Consider the following 15,721-nt stretch of genomic DNA (forward strand, 5'->3'; position numbering starts at 1 on the left):
CATTCTGCCAGGAGGAGCCATGGAGAGCACACAGTGGTGGGAAGGTGCTGCCCTTCCCCTGTGCCACCTGCAGGAAACATCTCAGATGGAGATGTTGGAACAGAGCTTGGGATGGGTCAGGTGTCACACCCTGCAGCCCACCCTGGTTTTCCACACCCCACACACCCACAGACACACCTGGGGCCTGCTCAGCACTGCAGGGCCCACACAGCTCCAGCTGGGCTGGACCAGAGTCCTCTCCTAACTTCTGTCAGAGGGGCCAGCTATTCAGGCTGGGGTAAATTCAGTGCAGGCACTCTGGCACACACTGAGCACCCCTCTGGCAGCAGCAGCTCTGCTCCTCACACACACCAGCAGCAGACACAGATGCACCCAGGTCATCACAAGGAGTTGTGCTTTTTTATTGAATCCATTGAATGTGCAATTAAACCAGATATTTATTCATCAATATAGTTCTGGACACAGACACAATAAGGTTTACATCATTTACTCTGAAATATAAGTTACTGTGTGCTGCTGCCACTCAGACTGGCAGAGGGAAGGGAGGAACAAATAAATTCACAAGATCATACACAAAATGAGAGAGAACCACCACTGGGACTCACAAGAGCATCACAACACAACAGCACTGCCAGAGGAGCAGAGTGGAGTGAAACACTCCCCTGCTGTGAGCACACTGAGGACACCAGCACCTCCAGGTGGGCCTGAAGGACGTGGGGCACCCTCCTTCCCTGGGAACACCTCTGCACTCCACTGCTAGCCCTTACTGTGGCTCTGCTCAAGTTTAGGAAGCTACACTGACTAAGATCTGCAAAATGGCTTTGATTTCATGCCCCACCACACTGAGGTATGTTCCAGGAACCTTCTGGAAGGAGTGGAGCCCAGGGGAGCAGCCTCAGCATCTCCCTGAGGCCACAGGACTGCGGGAAGGAGCGCGGGGCAGGGTTTGATACATTCCTTTATTTCAGTGCAAAAACATGGCAATGCATCTCGTGCACCTGCACAGCTTGGCTTCCCCTCTGTCTCCAAGGAGGAATTTCAACCTTTGGTAACATGGCAGGAAAAAGGGATAAAATGAGGCTGGAGGATACCAAAGCTGCCAACTACAGGAACTCAGGAAGAGCTGGAGGCTGGAACTAGCATCTCTAAAACTGTTGTTGAATTATCAACAAGATTGGATGCCTTAAATACTGGATTTGGAAATCTCCTCTACTCTGATCAACACTTCCCTGCCCTCTTCCAGGCCCCAGTGCCACCAGCAGTGCCCCATCAGGCCCCAAAACACCTGGATATAAGGAGGGTGGGTGCAGCACCCAGGCACTCCTGGGCACTGTGTGTGGGTCTGGCTCAGATTTGGGGGGTGGGGTGACACCACAACAAAGCCTTCACCTGGCCAGGATAAGACAGAGCAGTGCTTCAACATCCCTCCACCAGACTGGCAGCTTTATTGGAATCCAGGATCTCTTTCCCACTGCAGGAATGCTGGACACAAGTGAGGGTCAGCCCCAAACCTCACAGGACATTCCCCCTGCTCACCCCAAACGCAGCCTGGCTGCACAGAGACAGAAGCACAGTGTTCTAGGAGACACTTCCACATGACATCAGAATATCAAAGACAAAGAATAAAGATACTCTATTGCACTACACATGCAGGTTCCACATGGGGCTCTGGGGATCAAGGGAGCATTTCACTTTGTCCAGTGTGTTGAGCACAGAAGAGTAAAGATCCCAGTGTTTGTTCTCCAGGTTGGTCACTTTTCCAGCTGTTGATCTTGCACTTGGTCCACCTTCAGTCTAGGGTAGGGACTCTTGCAAAAGAAGCCAAATCCATCAGGAAAGCATCATGCACATGTATAAAGCATCAAGCACACACTGGAACCCACTCACATGTAGCCAGGATAGATAGTGGTGTGAGTTTCCCCAGCACAGGTACTGCCCTACATGTATTAGAAAGTCATTCTGTCCCACTGGGCTCAACTACTCCCTGTGGCACCTATGGGGAAAGAGTAGGACATCCTTCTCTCAGACAGGAGACACAAGAAACCAAAATTCCAGATCTTAGATAAACAGCTGGATTTTAACTCAAGCAAAATCTCTTTTGATTTATTTTAGTTAAAGAAAGGTAAATCTTGGCCCAGTATCTCATGGACACTTTAAAAGCCAAGGGTAAATTCAGAAAAGCAGAGAATTCAGGCATGCACACTCCCAAACCTTCAGGGCCTCCTCCCTCCCAAACTGCTCTAAGAACTGATCTGATACAGCTCTGACAATAGAGAGGGGCCAGCAATGAGAGCAGATACACCCCACTGCAGGTTCCCCTTAGAGCAGCTCAGAGAATTTAAACACTGCTTCCAAATAAAAGTACTTACGTTCCTTCTTCTCTCAGAAGAGCCAAGAACTTTTTCACCCTGTACTCAGGATCCATCTAAACACCAAACAAAACAGATCCCCATTAGTGCCAGGCAATCCTTCAAGCAGCCAAAAAAAGTACAGAATGTCCTGAGTTGGACAGGACCCACCAGGATCATGGAGTCCAACACAGATCCCCCAACAATCCCACCTGGCCATCCCCAAGAGCTCCTGGAGCTGTGGCAGCCTCAGGGCTGGGACCATTCCCTGGGCAGTGCCCAGCACCCAGCACCCTCTGAGGGAAGAACCTTTCCCTGATCTCCAGCCCTTCCCTGGGTCCTGTTCCAGGTCACAGAGAGCAGAGCTGGGGCCACAGAGGCTGCTGGAGCTGTGTTTGCTCTGCCTGAGCTGTGCAGGGGCTCTGGAGCTGCCAGGGCAGGCACAGCCCTCACCATGAGAAAAGGAGCAGGACTGGCACAAGCTGGGTGTGCTCCCAGGGCAGGAGATGGGAGCACACACAGCCTCTGTTTCCATGGCACCTCAACCCACACCCTGCTGCCAATTCCAGCCAGGCCCACTCCAAGGCTGCTTCCACCAACCCCTTCCCAGAACTGGGGGAGCAAATTCAACAGGAGAAAAGGGGCTGAGGATGTTCTGAGTGCTCCTTCCCCCCAGAGGTGCAGCAGCACAAAGCTGAGGCAGCACACAGCTCCAGAACATTGAGTGCTGTGGATCCATCACCCAGGAACAGCCCCCAGGGAGCAGCCCTGCCTCCCCAGGACAGGAACAGGACAGCAGGGATGGGGACAGGGATAGGAGGGAATTGCTCAGGAGATACTCAAGCTGCTGCTGGAGGGCACCAGCTGTAACTGGATCTGTCCTCTGTGCACAGGATTGCTGATCCTCTCATGGAATCACTCCAGGGAAATCTTCCTTAGTTTTGCACCAAAATACAGTGAGGACTAGAAACATTTAGAAATCAGAGGCTGTTGCTTATCAGAATCTTGGTCTGGTATTCCAAAAGTTCTTGTGTCCCATAAACTCCAACTTGTGTTCCCTCTGCAAATTCCATCACCAACCCTTGTCCTCACCACACTGTGACAATCCAGGGGGGTCACTCTGGGAACACCCAGGACATGGATCTGTGAAGTCACCTGTGTGAGATCCCCACTTGGCAAGACACAGGCAAGCCTCTACTTAAAACAAAATCCTGGGACTCATCCTTGGAGTGGGGAGGCCAAGTGTCAGCCTGTGTCCTGGTCTCCCAGCAGGGAGGCCAAACATGGGTCTGGAAATCCTCCATCACATCCATTTTACATCCCTAAAGGAAAATTTCTTCCCATTCCAGATGTGAAGAAGCCATCTATTTAAAATTCTGGTTGTTGCAACGGAGGGCAACACAAATGCTTCAAGAACAGCTCAGAAGGAAATAAATCCTAAACCAACCACAGTGTCCCCAGCAATGCGGGGGAGAAAGAGCCAGCAAGAATTTCTCCTTTGTGCTAAGAAAAGCCTAAAAATGTAAAACTTCCCATGGCTGTGAGATAGGAGATCAAGGACAGTTCCTCAGTACCAACTGCTGAGCTACTTTTAGATCAGAAAAATAAATTCACTGGAACAAGAAGATTTAGAGGAACTTACTGAGGCTCACTGAGCATTTCATTTGGGGTTTCAGCAGCACAAAACACTGGCAATAGTCAGGGTCCAGGCAGAGAAGAAAGGTGAACCCCCCAAGAGAGTGTTTGGAATGTGAAATACCCAGGGACTGAGAGGGACTGTGCTGCCACCAGACAGGAGACCAGAGAGGCTGTCTGCAGGGTCCCTCAGGCCTAAACCTCCACAGCCTCTCCCAGCTGGCTACAAGGAAAGGCTCACCTGGCACTGTGCCAGTGTCCCACCTCTGTGGGGGATGTGGCACTTGGGGACAGGGGCAGCAGTGCCCTTGGCAGCTGAGGGAACACTCAGGGGGCTCTGCCCACCTCAGTGACTCTGTGGTTCTGTCAAAAAGGCTGAAGGCAGCTGGCACAGGAGCATGTGAGCCCTGAACCCTGATCACATCCCCTTCCTCTGGGGGCATCCACAGCTTCAATCCACACCACCAGACCCAGCATGGGACTCTCACCTGGCAAAGGGCCCAGAGCTTTCCCCACCCAAGGGGCTCTGCTCTGCCCCTGCGGCTGATCCTGCTGAAGCAGAGGTTGGACTGATCAGAGAACACCCTGGGTGGGAGGGGATCTTGGGGAAGGATCATCCACTCCAACTCCTGGCCGTGCACAGCCACCCCAACAATCCCACCCTGTGCATCCCTGGGAGCTCTGGGGGCCTTGGGGCTGTGCCTGGCACCCTCAGGGGCATCCTGACCTCACTTACCCTACAGTCCCATGACAATTCCACCACCTCCCTTCCTGCACTTCTGAATGTTTCTGGAATGGCAAGTGCTGGGTAAAGCCTGACCCCAGCTCCAGGCCACAAACAAGGAATCATTTACAGACCAAAGCCAAGGGACTGAGCACTGCTCAAAGAGCTGGGCCCAAGGAGCTGGGCTCAGGGGAAGAGCTCCCTGTGTGCCCATGTGCCACACATCCACCTGGGAGCCACCATTCCTGAACTGCTCAGTACCCAGTGGCACTGGGCCAGGCACACCCTGAGCCTGCAGGGACAGGGCATCAGGAGAGTCTGTACCTGCTGCTGCCTCAGCCTCAGCTGAGGGAGATCCAGCCCCACACACCCCCATGAGTTCAGTGAAGGGAAATTCCAGCTGCTCTACCTGGGCAGGGACATCCCCACACACCAGGGCAGGCTGGGGACACCCAGGGACTCCTCAGACAAACACAGGGTGTGTTTCTGGGTACCATACTGAACATGTCTCCTTCTGAAAGGGTTTCTTCAGAGCACATGCTGAGGTGAAACCTTAGGAGACCATGGGAAGTCATCACAACCAGGAAATAACAAAGGTCCAACCAGAAAGTTCTGCTAAAAACCCAACATGACCTGACACAGTTAGACAAATCTCCTCATCCTCAGAAAATCTGTTCTAAAGCCACCAGTTAGAATTCAAACTTGCCAAGGCCAGTGCTCTGTTCCCCAAATGGAAGATGCTGCCTCCTACCCCTCTCCACCTGGACACTAAGGGTGTCCATAACCTGCACTGGCCCTGGGGAGACACAGCATTTACCTGTACCCTTTCCAAAAGACCACAGCTGGCAGCTGAAAGGCCACAAAGACTCAAACTTGATCAAATGCTTATTAAAAAATGCAGGCACAAACCCCAGGCTGATCTGCCTGGGAAGGAGCAGAAGCTGGAGCCAGTGGAGCACAGAGGAAGCAGGTTCAGGACTCCTGGACACCCTCTGGTGCTCTGTGAAATAAAAAATGCTGCTGCCAAAGTGAGGGAAGATTTTCTGGAACAGCAGCATGGGGACTGGCCCTGTGACAGAGCTCAGAGAGGGGACAAGGACACAGATGTTCCTTCCTGGGTAGTGCAGCATCCCCAGGACATCCAGGACCCCTCAAGAAACAAAGAAACCGAAGGGAGGCTGCTGTCTCCAGTCCAGAGAAGATCCTCCAGCAAGATGTGATGAATACTCCTGAAAACCTGCCATGAACCCCAAACCCTCTGCATGTCCAGGTACAGTGTTTGCTTTAAAATAAAGCAGGCAATATTATATGGTGATCTTTCAAAGTTCCCATTAAAGTTAAGATAATCTAAGCTGCTTGTCTTTAATGTAAGTTTTATTTATGCTGATTAAGCTTTATTGAAGCTAAACAGAAGTTACCAAATCAGGAAAGCCTGGAGGTGCCAGGAGGGGCTTCCTGGAACCCTGAAAACACAGTCTGGAGTAACTCATCCAGGCTCAGGAGAGAGACCTGGGCTTTGGGAGTGCTGCCAGCAAGGTCCAAGAGCAGCAACACAGCAGGGAGAGGAAGCAGGAGGAACCAGCCCCAGCCATGGGGAGAGCATCCAGCAGCACCCAGGGCAGGGTGAAGCCAGAGTGGGACCCAAGAGCACTGGAAGTGGCCCTGTACTGCAGCCAAGGCCACTGCAAACACTTGTGGATTGACATAGCAAACCCTGAGTGTATCCAGGGACCAAAGGCTTTGTTTGAACAAGAACAGAATCATCCCAGGATACTCAGTGCACACAAATGACCAAAGTATGTGACACAAAACACAAGCAGCTGGACATTAAAGCAAGCCAGGAACAGAAATAACAGAGTTTGGGGGAAATTAGGCAGCCAGAAAGTGTGGGGTTACACAGCTCATAAACAAGGTGACAATTCACCAGAACACTTCAAGTATCCCAAGAAAGGATTTTGATATTGAGGGTTTGGTTCAATGTGACTTCAGACTGAAACACACTGGAAGTCATTTGAGCTGCAGAGAGCTGAGAGTGGGGTCACTGCTTCAACAAAACAAAACCCACCTTGGATTCAGAGGAAGGCACTATGTGCACACTTTTTACAGAGAATTCAGTCACCTGGTATCTCATCAGCTGAGTTCTCAGAAATTTCATCCATCACATGGAATTCTGAAGATTTCACACTGAAATCTCCTTCTAAAGAGCTGTGGTACAACCCAGTGAGAACAAGATCCAGAGCTGGACTTCTTATCTGGTGCAACTGGCAGATCCCAGCTCACTGTGGGTTCCAGTGCCCTCAGATCCCAGCTCTGCTCACTCAGAGCCTGCACTGCTCTCCTGTATTTATAGCAGTTCAGCAGATGGAGTCATGGAAACACCTCAGACCTTTTGGAACAGAGCTGGTTCATATTTAGCTGCCATATGCTGTTACCTCTGCTGTTACACAACCACCTGAACCCAGCAGCAGAGCAGGAACCACCCTGCTGCCAGCCCTCCCTGGGCAGCAAAGGGACACCCTCAGTGGCTCTAGGGACAGCTCATGTTTGATGTTCAGGGTGTGAGAAAGGGCACAGCCCCAGCTCTGCTGTCTCCTCCCAGCCTGGCTGCTGCTGGACCCACCTACACAACAATGGTTTGCTGAAAAGAAATAATGCCCAGGAGCAGCTTTCCTGCAGAGGGAGGACTCTGTGTCTATAGTGTCACTGCTCACAATCATGGAACATCCTCAGTGGGACCTGCAGGGATCATCCAGCCCAGCTCCTGCCCTGCACAGACCCCCAGCAATCCCACCCTGTGCATCCCTGGGAGTGTCCAGTGGCTCCTGGAGCTCTGGCAGCCTCGGGGCTGGGACCATTCCCTGGGGAGCCTGGGCAGTGCCCAGCACCCTCTGGGGGAAGAGCCTTTCCCAGATCTCCACCCAAACCCCCCTGGCCCAGCTCCAGCCATTCCCTCAGGTCCTGTCCCTGTCACAGAGATCAGAGCTGCCCCTCAGGAGGAGCTGCAGCCCCACTGAGCTCTGCCCTCAGTCTCTGCTCCAGCTGAACAAGTGACCTCAGCTGCTCCCCCTATGGCTTCACCTCCACACCCTTTCCCATCTTCAGGTCCTTCCTTTGGACACTCTCTAATTGCTTTCTATCCCTGTGATATTGAGGTGCCCAGAACTGTCCCCCAGGAGTGGAATGGACACTGGGACCAGGGCTGGGGTCAGCATTCCCACCCATCTCCCAAGTCAGAACTGCCCATGATTTACAGAACTTCCACCTCCAGCTTTGAAAAGAACCAGCACTTCAGGAGAAAGCAGCACAAGAGCACGTCCTGTGTCAGAAGAAGGGACCCATTGTCAGGGCTCAGGGAACACAGCAGTCCCTGAAGGCCAGCACCCCTTAAACACATTTAATACATGTGAGCAATGACTTACTGACTTGCCTGTAGGTATGGAATTAAAAGCCAAGGAAGAAGAGGAAAAAGTAATCTAGATAAATGACTTTATTCCCTGAGGTGACATGCAGTCAGAGCACATCCTTAGCGCTGAGCAAGTTTTAACAGAATTGTGAAGAGCGAACAGAGGGGTGCACGACTCGTCTGCTCTGAGCTACAAGTCTCTTCACTTCTGCCCTGCCTCTGTGAGGAAGATCTGAGGACAGTTCACTCAGCTGCACTAAATCCATTTGATGTGAGCAGGGGGGCTGGGGGAGCACGGGGATGTCAGGGGAGGATTAGGGCTGCACCCTCAGCCCGTGTCAGCATCAGCACGAGCTTGCTGCCTGGCTCCAGGCATGGGTGCTGCTGCGGGGGAGGGCTCAGAGCTGCATAGTTCTACCCTCTGCAATTATTTTCTTTAAAGTGCTGAAAGTGGAAAATAAAGAGAAGAGCAGCTGAACAGCCTGACAGATTTATCTTCTTCAGGGAAAGAGCACATACACCTGGACAGGCACCTTCTTCTTTAAAAAAAAAAAAACCTGAGGTGATTGCTATCTGCAATCTTAACATGCTGGGTGGAGAGAAGAAATTCCACGAAAGGTGAGTTAATCCAACCCCTCCCATAGCCAGCTGCTCCAAAGTGCAGCTCTGAACAGCCCATGGCCACAGGGGGATTTAAAGATCTCTGCAGACCAAGATGTGCTGATTTCTTTGTTCTGAAAATTTCCCCTCACTGCAAATTAATCCAATGCAAAGGCTCCCACTGACAGCAGGGGCCTGCAGAGCAGGGAACCTCCAGGACTGCTGCAGGACCCCAGTCCCCCCTCCCCAGAAGCATTCCTACCTGTAAGGACATTTCTATCAGCATCAGCAGCTTCTTGATCCCGATCCAGACAGGTTTCCCTTTGACGTTCTGTGCAATCGTGCTGCGCTCCTTGTCTTTGAAGTTACCCAGGAGCTGGAGGGGAAATCATTTTAAAAAATCAACACCAGGAGACTGAGAGAAGGAAAAATGGTACCTGCCTCAGGAGAAAGGGAATGGGAAGCTAGAAGCATTTACTAGCTGAGAAGGAAAATTTGTTGTAACATATCTTAGACAAGGCAAAACACAAACAAAAAATTCTGTAATTCCCAAATTTTTTTTCCGTAACATCCCTTATCCAATAGTTAGTTCTGTGCTGCACTCCAAGCCTTCTCCACACCAGGCTCTACAAGGAAACAATGGGTCAAGCCACAGGGAGTTTCCACACCTGCTGCAGAAGTGTCTGTGTCTCTCAGGCTTCAGTGACACCACCCCGGGGACAAGTTTGCCAATGGCACCAAAGATTTGCCTGTTCAGTTTATTTTAACAGCCTTCAGTACTCCCTACAACTCCCACTAGGGCACAGAATAAGGAGACACTGAAGGCAGGAATTTATAAGGAACTTGAAATTCCTCAGCACCAAACACCTTCAGCTGAGCTCAGCACCCTCCGGGCACACTCAGTTTAAGTGTCCCAGTTATACTCATTACCCACTTCCATGCACTTGGAATGTTTCAATCCAGACCACAAAGCTTTCCCCAGACCTACTGTTCTCTAATTTTGCCTTTATTTAATTCATGAAAAACCAAATTGAAAAGCTTTAGAACAGCTATGTTATGACATGATGTCAAGTGGGATGGTGTTACCAGACACAGCTGCTGCAAAATCCCTCATTTCCAGCAAATTTTGAGTATTTTGTCATGCTTGAACTTTTGCTCACCTCTAAAGCCTCCATGAGCTGCTCCCCAGTGGCAATGTTGGGCACGTGGATGGTGGTGCTGAAGGCATTCAGCATCTCCATCTCCTGCAGGACGTCCTTGCGGCTCGTGGTGCCGATGATCAGGAGCTTGCGGCCCTGTCCAGCCAAGGCACAGAGTCAGGAAAGCAAAAAGTGGAGAGAACCAGCCTGGGGAAGGTTCAGCTAACTCCAAATGATAAATGGGAAATGGCCATTGAAAAACCCACTTCAAACAAAATTAATAGGATTAAATCTGGCAGTAATTGAAGTTGCCAACAGCAGCCACAGGAGACCAGGATCAGCTCTCAGAGCCGTGCCACCAACAGGGCCCAGGAATTGTGGTGCACAAAGCCCCACCACACTCCCAGCTCCTTCTGAACCCAGCATTATAAATAGCTGGATCCTCATTAAATTTAAAAGCCTGAGCAAACTCCCACTCCCAAAAGCTGAATTACAAATGACTTCTCAGGGGAACAGCCTGTCTTCAGGAATCTGGGGGTACAGTGAATTCCCTACTCCTGCACAGGCAGTTCCAGTGGAATTCCAGCTCAGGCTTTTGAGCAGAGGTTGTTGTGAATCCCTGAGATCTCCCTGCAGCTGTACAGGGCAGTCCCACTCCAGCAGCCTCCAATTCCCAATCCAGAGTACACAGAGCAACCCCCAGTCAGCCCAGGCAATAACAGGTTTATGAATAATAGAGCAACTTGTGGAAAACATCAGCTGCAAATGCAAATCCACTGCTGTTTGTTCAGCTTGCAGAGCCCCTGCCACTGCTATTTGGATTTCCCTGTGCAGAGTTTGGACACTGCTGATGGAAGGAGCTGCAGGGATTGTCAGGCAGGATCATCAGTCCCTCTCCTGTCCCAGCACAGAGAGCCATGGGCTGGGAGGACCCCCACCCTCTTTTGCTATACAAGAAGTTTGGCTGAGGCTGCAAGAGTGAAGTGAATGTCCAGTGCCAACCCTGAGGGTGCTGGGCACTGCCCAGGCTCCCCAGGGAATGGTACCAGCCCCAGAGCTCCAGGAGAGTTTGGGATGCCCAGGATGGGATTGCTGGGGGGTCTGTGCAGGGCCAGGAGCTGGATTTGATGATCCTTGGGGGTCCCTTCCCCTCAGGATATTCTGTGATTCTGTGCAAGTTCTGTATTTCAACTTCATGATGCAAAACTTCATCATTATAAAAATAAAACAAAACCCTAAAAACTGTTCCCAGAATGAATCCTGTAACTGCTTTGCATTCCCTTGACAAAGGATGAAAACCTATTTAAACACATCTCTGATGCACTGTGCATCTTCCCAGGGTCTGCTCTCACTGACCAGATCCTGCTCCTGCTCCAGGTGCTGGACACTGAGCAAGATCCTGAACTGGGAAGAAGCTCAAGTGCTCACTCCAAGCTTGGTTTTAGTCCAAGAGAGCAAAAAGAAGGAACATGTGGCAGGTGGAACCAGAGCATGTCCCAGGTCACCAGTGCCACACTGGGCACACTGTGCTGCCCCTCCTGCGAATCCCCATCTGCAGCTCAGGAGGCACCACTGCACCACTCAGCCACCTCCTTGGAAAAGAGAAAATGGGGGAAAACAGCCAATTCCTGAACTGCAAATGCTGGGTTAGAACTGCAGTGGAAGCAGTTGCTGTGATGTTTCAGGGCTGAGGGTCCAGCACTGCCTGCAGGTCACCTGGGGAAGTGTGCAGTGTCCTCAGGAAGCATCAACACAAACATTCCATGGTATTTCTGTCCCATTCCATGGTATTTCTGTCCCATTCCATGGTGCTGCTCCCACCATGTCCTGCACAGCCACAGCTTTGCAACTGCACAGGATTCATTTCCTTTCAGATGCTCCAGCAAAGCCAGGAAAATATTTACAGCATTTTACAAATCAGGACAATCTGCCTGGCAAAGATGAAAACCCAACACACTCAGTGGAGAGCCAGCGAATGGAGTTTGATCCTCACTCCCACAGGCACTCAGGAAGCCCCATTGGGGACCCATTTTCATGGAACCATGGAATCTTGGAATGGTTTGGGTTGGAATAGACCCTAAGAGCATCTTGTTCCACACCCTGCCATGGACAGGGACACCTCCCAAGAGAGATTTCCAGCTAAAGCACTGCAGAGACCAAGAGGGTTAAGTGATGCTCAGCAGAAGAAAATCCTTTTGTCTGCATAAAGACAAAATTCCAGCAGCTTTCCACTATGGAAAGGGTTGGTAAAACAGGGTGCAAGCACTGGTGTGGCAGCTGTGTGAGATGAGTCCCCAGAACTCACCAGAACCACACCCTGCTCCTGAGCCCAGGTGTGGCACAGATATCTGGCCCAGCTCAGGGCTCAGAGGTGCCTTCAGCCTGCTGGCAGGGCAGCAGGACTGCTCCAGGAGCACTCAGGGACTGTCACAAGTCTGGGAACATTTCATTTGCTCTGTATTTCCTCACACCCTGTCCTCAGGGAGCTCCTGTTCCTCCCGTGGTGCTGCTGTGGCTGATGTTGCAGATCCTGTAACTCAGCAAAGGAGAACTCCTGCTGCCTCAGCCAAGGAATCCTAACCAGCCACACACATGCCAGGCACCTCAAACAGCTTCACTGCTACCCAGCTGAGGTACCAGGGCACAGAGGAAGCCAAGGACAGACTCTTGACCAGAACTGAGCCTCCAAAACACAGACCAACCCCTCCTGCAAGTGCTGTACCACCCAAACCCATCTGCTTCACAAGTGGTTCTCCTAAAAACTTATTTATTAGTGTATGGAACTCTCAAAATCCTGAACAGCTTGGGCAAGGGGCTGTGTTAATAACAGTTTCCCATGAACTATGAGCATTTTAAAGAGAAAAACTGCTCAGCAGCACCCAGGCAGTGTCTGTTCCCCAAATATAGCTCCCAGCATGTGTACAGTGCCTGGCACACTGATCAGGCATCAATCAAGGGGATAACTACCTCAGGGTGGCTGCTGAGGGATGCTTCCCTCACACATTAATGAAGTGTGTGCCTGATGACAATAAAAATGCAATTTAGCTAGGAGTTTCATCAGCAAAGGACACAGGCAGCACAGGAATGTCACAGTGAGAAGAGTTTCACCTCCTGGCACATCAGGTGTCCAGGACTGATCTCGCTCTCAGCCTTCCCCTCTCAGCTCCTGGAGCCCAGATGACACATCCCTCCTGCCAGGAAAGCTGCCCCCACCCTGGACTCATGCAGCAAACATTCCCTAAAGGAGCAGCTCAGGGGGGCAAACCCCACACTGAGTCAGCTGGCCCAAAGCCACCAGGGCAGGGGGTGACAGGAAAAGCACTGGCATTCCCTGTGGGAATTCTGTGGGAACACCAGCTCCATCTCACTCTGTGTGTGACCCCTGGGACAGATTTAGAACAGGAAAAGAGCAAAACAGGATCATCATTCTGCCATGTGAATCCAGGAGTTCCTCCTTGTGTCAAATATAACTTCAAATCCAGCATTTCTGAGCTGGGGGTGTTCACCTGGAGAAGGGAAGGGTCTGGGGACACCTCAGAGCCTCTCCCAGTGCCTAAAAGGGCTCCAGGAGAGCTGGGGAGGGACTGGGGACAAGGGGGAATGGATTCCCACTGCCAAAGGGCAGGGATGGATGGGATAATGGGATGGAATTCCTCCCTGGGAGGGTGAAAGGCCCTGGCACAGGGTGCCCAGAGCAGCTGGGGCTGCCCCTGGATCCCTGGCAGTGTCCAAGGCCAGGCTGGACAGGGCTGGGAGCAGGCTGGGACAGTGGGAGGTGTCCCTGCCATGGCAGGGGTGGCACTGGATGGGCTTTAAGGTCCCTTCCAACCCAAACCATTCCATGGTTCTAAGATTCTGTTTAGTTGGAGAAGTCAGAGAAAGCACTGGGGATGGTCAGGGTTTAGGGAATAACTTCCCTAAATAGACCCTGGATAAAAACAGAGATGTTTATAAAATCCTAGGTGGTGTAGAGGACATGAGGCAGAGACTGCTGCTTGTGATTACAGAAACCAGGGAGCACAAAAAAGAATTATCAAACATCAGATAAACTGAACTAAAGGGTGTTTGCTCTCAACAACAGCTCAGCTGGACTCAGGCAAGCACAGTGCTAAGAATGGAAAGGCTTAACAAGGTTGAAAAGCACCAGGATGAGTTCCCAGAGGGCAGATCCATCAGCAATTTTTAGATATCTCTGTTAAAATCTATTCCCAGGTCCCTGAACCACTGACGTGGTTGGGAGCTCCTCAGAACAGATGGCTACTCCACAAAAGTGCTCCAAATTTTTAACAGCTCCACCCAAAAGATCCTGATTTTTCCCTGCTTTCCTCAGAAGAAGCCATGCCTTCAGCTCCCTGTCTTTAAACCTGACCCCTGGAAAGCAGCCACAGTGACCTCAGCACTGACAGGGCAGGAGTCCCTTGAGCTCCTCAAACTTTCAGGCAACTCAACACAGAAGTGAGAACCTCCAGGGCAGCACAGGAATCATCATTTGCCCCAGGAATCATGGAGGCAGCAGGAAAAGCCATCAAACTGGAAAAGCTGCTCTCAGCCAGCTCCTCTGCACTGACACACACCAGGGGCAGATCTGGGATTTGCTCTTGTTACAGGATCCCAGAATGGTCCTGGAAGGGCCTCAGTGCCACTCCCTGCCCCAGGGTATCCCAGAGCACTGAAATGGTCCCATTTTCAGAAAAATTCACTTTTTTTCATCCCTAATTTCTACAGCAGCCATGGTGAAGACAACGTGCCACGTGTTCAGCCACAGCAATTCAGGATTCAAGCCAAACTTCCAAAAATCAGGCAAAACACGTGAGTGAATTATCAAGGAAGGAGGAACAGCTTAAGGTGATTTGGTGTCAGATTCACAACCAGGGCAGTTCCAGCCCAGTTCTTCCATCACCAGAGATCAGACACAGGCACAGCCTTACACCTGGGTTCATCCTGTCCCTTTTTAGGCAAAGTGCCCCAGTTTGGAGCCCAGATCCCCCTGTGCTGACAGGGGACAGCACAGAGGTGTGTCCTGCCCTTCTGCCTTCTAGAAGAGGGGTGAGCCCAGAGCTGACCCCTCTGCTGCAGGGATTTTACCTGACTGAAGGATGTTCTTGAAGAGGCTGCTGGAACCAAGTTGATTTTCCAGGTTCCTCTACCACAGCAGCAGCACAGGGGGAGCCAGAACATGGCACAGACTCTGCTGTGAGCAACTGCAGCCTCAACACAGCACTGCAGTGTCCAAGTACAGAATTCCAGCAAATCCAGCCAGCCCCAAGCAAGGGCAGCCTGAGCTCTGCAGGAAGCAGGCACTGGTGACACTGAGGTGGCTCTGTCACCCACCAGCTGCTCCCTGTGCTCAGAGCCTTGGACACCTTTATCCTTGTGCCTGGGTCTTGGGAATGCCTCGCATGCAAAGGGAGAAACACAATTCTCCAGGTTTCTGCACGTAAAGGTAACATCACCAGTGACTGGAATTGCTTCCAATTCACACCAAGTGATGTGGAATCAGGAATTAATCCGGGATTGCATCAAACAAGGAGATTATTCCCCCATAAATTTCATCAACTGGCAAAAGCCTCCAGTGTCTCAGTGAGAAAATGGGCTGGGGGCTTTGGGAGCAGTGGAAGGGCAGCTCCAGAAATGGGTGTGCCTTGGAGGGAAGGGGCTGGGGGCTGTGGGGACAGTGACAGGACATCCCAGGAGTGAGTGTCCCTTCAATAAAAAGGGTTGGGGGCTGTGCCTGCAGGGTGGGTGTCCCTTCAATAAAAAGGGCTGGGGGCTGTGCCTGCAGAGTGGGTGTCCCTTGCAGGACACCTTGCTGGGGCAGACACTCCCTGCCCTGGCCAGCCCGTGCCCCCGGGCTCTGCAGGGACCCCGAGGG

General features: G+C 51.5%; 1 protein-coding gene across 2 annotated transcripts in view; it reads right to left on the reverse strand.

Annotated features, from left to right (window-relative positions):
- Positions 1-377: 377 nt before the first annotated feature.
- Positions 378-15,721, reverse strand: part of NSF (N-ethylmaleimide sensitive factor, vesicle fusing ATPase) — a 73,939-nt gene continuing 58,595 nt past the window's right edge. The window contains exons 18-21 of one of the 2 annotated variants that reach the window (XM_033078833.1): positions 9,871-10,005; positions 8,973-9,086; positions 2,370-2,425; positions 378-1,808 (exon numbers count right to left, since the gene is read on the reverse strand). In XM_033078833.1, the coding sequence (XP_032934724.1) occupies positions 1,790-1,808; positions 2,370-2,425; positions 8,973-9,086; positions 9,871-10,005 (324 nt within the window). In that variant the 3' untranslated portion in view covers positions 378-1,789. Of the gene's footprint in view, positions 1,994-2,369; positions 2,426-8,972; positions 9,087-9,870; positions 10,006-15,721 lie in introns of both variants that reach the window. The other variant, XM_033078834.1, reaches the window with a different exon arrangement.

The sequence above is a fragment of the Catharus ustulatus genome, chromosome 23 (assembly GCF_009819885.2).
Source record: "Catharus ustulatus isolate bCatUst1 chromosome 23, bCatUst1.pri.v2, whole genome shotgun sequence".
In the NCBI taxonomy this organism is placed as follows: Eukaryota; Metazoa; Chordata; class Aves; order Passeriformes; family Turdidae; genus Catharus; species Catharus ustulatus.